Source organism: Erigeron canadensis, chromosome 2, assembly GCF_010389155.1.
Source record: "Erigeron canadensis isolate Cc75 chromosome 2, C_canadensis_v1, whole genome shotgun sequence".
Lineage (NCBI taxonomy): Eukaryota > Viridiplantae > Streptophyta > Magnoliopsida > Asterales > Asteraceae > Erigeron > Erigeron canadensis.
In genome coordinates, this window is record NC_057762.1 from 35,906,903 (window position 1) to 35,913,495 (window position 6,593).

The 6,593-nt window shown below is 30.7% G+C and overlaps 1 protein-coding gene across 1 annotated transcript; it reads right to left on the minus strand.

Moving 5' to 3' along the window:
- Positions 1 to 2,077: 2,077 nt before the first annotated feature.
- LOC122589045 (calcium-binding protein CML24-like) lies at positions 2,078 to 3,013 on the minus strand. The gene has a single exon (XM_043761284.1). The coding sequence runs from the start codon at positions 2,898 to 2,900 to the stop codon at positions 2,448 to 2,450; it is 453 nt and encodes a 150-aa protein (XP_043617219.1). The 5' UTR covers positions 2,901 to 3,013; the 3' UTR covers positions 2,078 to 2,447.
- Positions 3,014 to 6,593: the final 3,580 nt, after the last annotated feature.

Genomic DNA, 6,593 nt, shown 5'->3' on the forward strand with positions numbered 1-6,593 from the left:
GGGAATTTTCCAATACTTTAAATAACAAAAATAAGCATTAGAAATAATAATAATGATTTTAGCATTTGAACATACAAAAAGTAATAGTAAGAAGTTCTTAGAAGTTATGCAGAAATCAACTAGAAGATATAATCTTCATTTATTTTGACAAAAAGTAGAACAAAATAAGAAGAAAAAAACTACTATTTTGAATGGTGATTTTTTCACTAAAGAAAGATGATGCGACTCTCGTTATATGGTAAGAGCAAAGTGCAAACCCTAAATTCGCTATAAACATGTATGGGCCGATAAAGCCCACGGCCCAGCCAAAGATTTATCACTATTTTTAGTGGTGCTAGTTCTTATTTCTAAATTGAGCCCAAGTCCAAACAGTTAAACTTAATGATAATATAGGCATATAGCTAAAATATCCCCATAATAATAATATTAATATTAATATTAGCCTATTAGGTACCTCATCATTTTAGGACGAGATAGTTTGTTTCTAATCGAAAGTCACGTTACTAAATAAAAAATAAAAATAAAGGTATAAGGATTGTTAATAAAAAGTATTTAGCCAGCGTTTGATTAATTGCTATATTGATACGATTGATAGTGATTAGAATGAAACATGTTCTAAATTACTTTCTATGTTCCACTAGAATTATCATCTTTTGACTTTCAAAGTCTAACTTTTCTAAGTTTAACCTTAAATAATTTTCTTTACGTAACACAAATAGATATATTAAAAATTTTAAATATTCAAAGTAAAATATTTACAATGAGCCAAACGGACTAATTATTTATGAGTAGGTTATTTAGTTGGAAAGAAGGCTGATAAATAACGGAATCATGTCCTATGGTGATTTTGATTTTAGTCGGATTTTTGCATATGGACCTTAAATATAGACGCGACCATACAAAAGAATAGCGAATGTCAAACTAACATTATTATCTACTTACTCAGTTTTAATATTAACCTTTATGGAGTGAAGCGTTTCTTTCCGAAAGGACGTCCGCGTTTAACGCCCTGGGAACGCCTGCTGCATTGCTCACGGGGACGTTCCTTGCAAAAAAAAATCTCTTCTCCGTTCCTTTTTGGACGCCACTTTCTTTCTACTTTTTCTTTGGACCCCACAAATTTTGCATCTTTCTAGATTCTTTCTATGTTTTTTTATACCTATATAATTAGAGGGTTATGAAAACCTATCACTTCAAGGAGAACTCTCCATTAACAAAAGAACTCCACATCACTTTGATAGCAAAAAGAGGAATTCCAAGAACCCCTCCGCCGGGCTGACCTTATTGTCCCATATTAACAACTTTGAAATTTAACATGTACGTTATCATTATTTATTTATATATTTTTTCATTGACTATCCATATTACGGAAGCAAAACTCAAAATCTAAAGTTCATACAACCTATCATATATTTATGTCCATATATGACGGCATTAAAAAAATCACTTTAAAATCACATAAAAAGATCAACGAAACTGAGTATATATTTTGCAACGACATGCATATTATTAACTAATATTCCATATTAAATATAGATGAGTACAACCAGTCAGCATTCAAGTTGGAAGAAAGTTAAACTGATACCAACCAATTCCGCGTGACCGTAATCACAATCACATTATATATATTTTCCCAACTAACTAAACACGCAATTCCTCATAGATAACTGATTCCAACCACCTAACAATATTCGTAGCACAAGATTCTACTTATAAACTATTCAAATACAAAAGCTACCAATCAAACTTATCAACATATATATCGATTCTTTCGTGTATAACCGTACTGATAAATTAAAAGATGCATAAAAAACTTTATGTTTAAGAGTGTTTCTGTTTTGACTTTTGGGGAAAATTTTAAGCGATTTTCAATAAGTGAAATTCCTAACTTATAGGTTATAGCCTCTTAAAGACGCCATCAAATAACGTCAACCACATTTAAGTCTCATAATTCATACCGAAACTGAGATGGTAATATCAAATTGTGACAACGGACAGCTCTAATTAATTAGATAATTTACGAAAGAATAATAACAAAATATATATATATATATATATAGAGAGAAGGGAACTCAAATTTGACAACCAGAAAGCTAATTAATTCCATTAACAAACCAAATCAGAAAATCTAAACATGTTTATCAAACGATTTACAGCGTGAAACCATGACTTATTAATCACAATGACGTCAGCAATTCTTACTGATGATCATTAACAATCCTACTGAGCTATTCAAATGGGTTATAATCTTTACACCGTCTTTTTATAGACGTAAACTATCAAATACGTTCTAAGATGTTGTACCGTAAAACATATTTGATAACATATGGCTAAAAAACACAGTGTACGAATCACCTCCCTATTCAAATAATCCACTATTTTTTTAAAATTAAAAAAACCTAATCCTAATTTTAGCAACGATTAGGTAAATATATATACAAATTAAATCACTTATTCATCATCTTCTTAAACTCCTCAAAGTTAACACTACCATCACCATCCACATCAACAGAAGCAATCATCTGCTTACATTCCTTGAGCGTAGACTTTTCACCTAAACTTTTTAAAACCGAATGCAACTCATTAGCCGATATTTTACCATTTTTATTCTGATCGTATAAATCGAACGCTTCACGCAACTCCTTCTCATCATCCACGGCGTGATCTCCGCCTAAAGCGCATCCTCCACGCTGAAACTGAATAAACTCGTTCAAATCGATATAACCGTCTCCGTCTTTATCGATCTCTTCCATTACGATTTTTAGTTCTTCTTCTGACGTCACGGTTCCAAGTGCATTCAGGATTGATCTTAGTTCGGTTATTGAGATTTTTCCGTCGCCGTTCGCGTCGAATTTTTTGAAGACTTGTTCGGCTTCGTTTGATGAAGGATTTTTCGACATTTTTTTTTTTCCTTTTTTAATTTGTGTGTGGGATTTGGATATTGCGGGCGGTTGATACGTAATGTAAGGGTATATATATAGATGTGTGTGTATATATCGTGTTGGTGTGCGTATATATGGAAACTGAATGAAAGCGCGTTTGGAGAAAAATACGCGGTAGAGTGACAGTTTGGTGATTCTATATATCTTCTATTATTTTATACGCGACTTCTTATAGTCTTTCTCATGATAATTATTTCTTCTTTCCAAATATTTCTACCAATAAACTAAAACAAAATTACGGTATTAATATTTATTCCTCTGATCGATACTTGACTCATTATGTAAAGGATACGTGTTTTTTGAAATCCCTTATAAATCTAATACTCAATAATTTAATAAACTTGATAAAATTAATAATTAGTCCATTTTAACTTGAGACCATTAATATGAATCGAGTTTTAATATTCATAAACAAATAACTATGTACTTTAAAAGCTATATAAATTAATGATTTTTTTATTTAAAAAGATTGATGTATAACCTTCAAATTTTAATTACACAACAACTTTGCTTTTATTTACTAAACATTCATATATGCAAACTATCCCCATATTGTACGGAGGCCAGGGGTGTACCAAATGGGGTGCATTGGGGCTCAATGCCCCTATGAAATTAATTTTTGTCATGTTTAAAAATTTTTTTTTTTTGTTTTTCACATTTTGTCTTCTTTCAGACTTATTTTTCAAAGATTTTTTAATTGTCCCTTTCGAAAAATTTTGCAATACCATTTCTGAGGGTCATGATTTATGTAGAATATATGACACAAATGGTGGATATAGAATTGTGGATTAATGGATCCATGGTGGACTCGTACTGACGGTCAATGTCTTCCTGAAAGTTTACATTTTTTTCATAAATTATAAATTTTATATGAACTTTAGTTTGTTTCTTCTACATATAACTACATTCGATATAGTCTACTGCCAGTGACGAAGCCAGGATTTATGTTTTGGATGGGCCAAACTAAACAACGAGTATAACACTTCAAATTGTTACATATATGAATCAAAGTTTCATAAAGTTTCCATATAAATCTTAGTACTGTTGTTCAAAAAAAAAAAAACCTTATGAACTTCAACAGTTAATAGTTGAATAAAATATATAGAGATTTTATCATATATAAGACTATCCGCATCAGTTCAGGATATCCTTCTAACAAACATCCTAATCAACATGCTACGTCAGTTTTTCATCCATCATTCCCATAAACACTTTTTACCCACAATAATAATATATTCATCCTTCTTACAAACAACCAAATAAACTCTAAAGTAATTTTTGTCTTTTACCTTTATCTCTCTTCATTCTTCCTCATCCTTCTCTACAAACAACCATGGATAGACATCCTCCATGTCACCACAAATTTTCTATGGACATCCTTGTTGTGGATGGCATAATATAATAGCTACCTAGTTAAATTACAAAGAAAGTGTGAGGATATGATAACCAACTTGTATGGTTTGAATTATTGAAAAGTGACACCCAATGGTCTAGTTGAGGGCTTGAGGCACGTCGTAGAAGAACCAGCTATGCATCTCCATGTGGAGATAACGACTTCATCGTATATAAATTGTCCCATGTGAGCTAATTGTCCCATGTGAGTTTTTAACTTATTCTACCTTATGGCCTTGTAGGTATTGACTTCAAAATTCTAACAAAACCAAAATCCGGGTATTGACTTTAAAGGGTAATGATTATAATCCTCTTACATTTCCTAATTAATAGGAAGGTGATATATGGAAAATCATGGTGAGTTTAGAAAAGATAATTAGTGGAATTTACATGTCATATTTATAATATTTAGGAGGATTATGATAATTAATCATTTTCCATTTAATAGAATCTACATGTCACATTTATTGACTTTTAGGCTAATGATTATGATGATTAATCATTTTCCATTAATGTTTACATGTGAGAAAAAACTAATTACTACCGGTAACAACTAACCTTTTTCATAAAAATATACAAAACTTTCTTTTAAGTCATTTAAACTTTGAAATACCTATACTATATATCTCTCATATCCTAAATTATTTATAATACCCTTTAAATAAACGAACTATTATACTTAAACCAAAAGATATACCGCCTAGCCGCTGCATCGTTTCGTCAAATTGCGCCTACTACTTGTTAGTATAATGAGATTGTTTCTTCAGTTTGAGATTAAAATTGATCTGATAGGTTAATTTATTTTCTTGTCATACCAATAAGATTAGAATTAAGATGACCATAACCACACGTGGTATTGTGGTTATATATAAAAGTGTAATCATTCAATTTAGTTGAGATCTCAAAAATAATCATATTTTCTAATTCAATAGGAGTATTTTTATTTGAAGTTTGTTATTTGTAGGGTTATGAATTAGGTGCATGGAAGTCTTATATATGGCGGCCGAAAATTTGTTTTAATATACATGTATATGTTTATTATATACAACTTTTTATTTTACATGAAGTATAATTGTTTGTACAGCTAATTCGATGATCTAGAAAGGAGGAATGGGGGTGGTTGTGGTTGTTATTTAGCGATTCCCTTTCGGTAAAGCTATGCCTTATGTACGCCAAGAATATGTGTGTGTGTGTCCTCTATTCTAGCCATCCTTCCCCCTATTTATAGGGGGTTCGTGACTTTCCCTCCAAGTAGGGTTTTATGAGTCGTGCATATCAATTCCGATAATAGGGGATTTGATATGATCTTCTTTCCTAAGATATAGGATTCATGATAAGCATGTATTTTTTCCTTGTTTACCGGAAGTGAAACGTGGCCTCTGAATATACCCTGCGTGCCGACGTCTAGGTGGGTAAGTCATCAATAAAGATTACATCTAGCAAAATTTTCTTCCTTTTATAAAAAGAGATCTTGTGCTATTGTTAAGTTTCTAAGTTTGGTGGAGTGGAAAGTAGGTTTGGTTAAGTTAAGACATGTGTTTCGTTGTGATATGTACCTGCCCACACCCTTTTTAACCTTTGCGTGCTCCCCATGATATTCGAGATCCTTTTCCCCCTTTATTGTTTTCCTTAGAAGTATCATAGCGACTTGATGATCATTGTTTCATAATGATCATGAGTATCAAACTTTCAATTCATCAAAGATAATAAATCTATCACATTTACACAACACTGATCGACTTATACATTATGCTGAAAACTTTATACTTTATATAGTAGATTAAATAAATAAAAAATGATTCAATTATCATTTCTCTTTTCTTGTAGATAATATAATATATTTCCAATATAGTTATAGATCATGACTAATTATATTACGTGTGGCATAAATGCATGATGACATTTTGAACTTAGTTCTCCATTTATTCTCAAATTTGATCATTATTGTCAACATTAAGTATTACCTGTCGTTTTGATCTAATATATATTAAAAAGTATAAAAGATGTGTTATATCTATATTTATATTTCTATATAAAGCAAATCCACCTTTCAACATTCAATTTCAACAATGTACACATAATAATGTATAATGTACTATACATCAATGCATACAACTTTATCTTTCATTAATAAATCATTTTATTTCTATAATTATTTCAAAAATTTCTGTAACAACCGTTAAGTTTAATTTACAAGGTTAGACTTGGACATCTATATTTTAATTTACAAAACTAGTACTTTTGAACCTAGCACATACA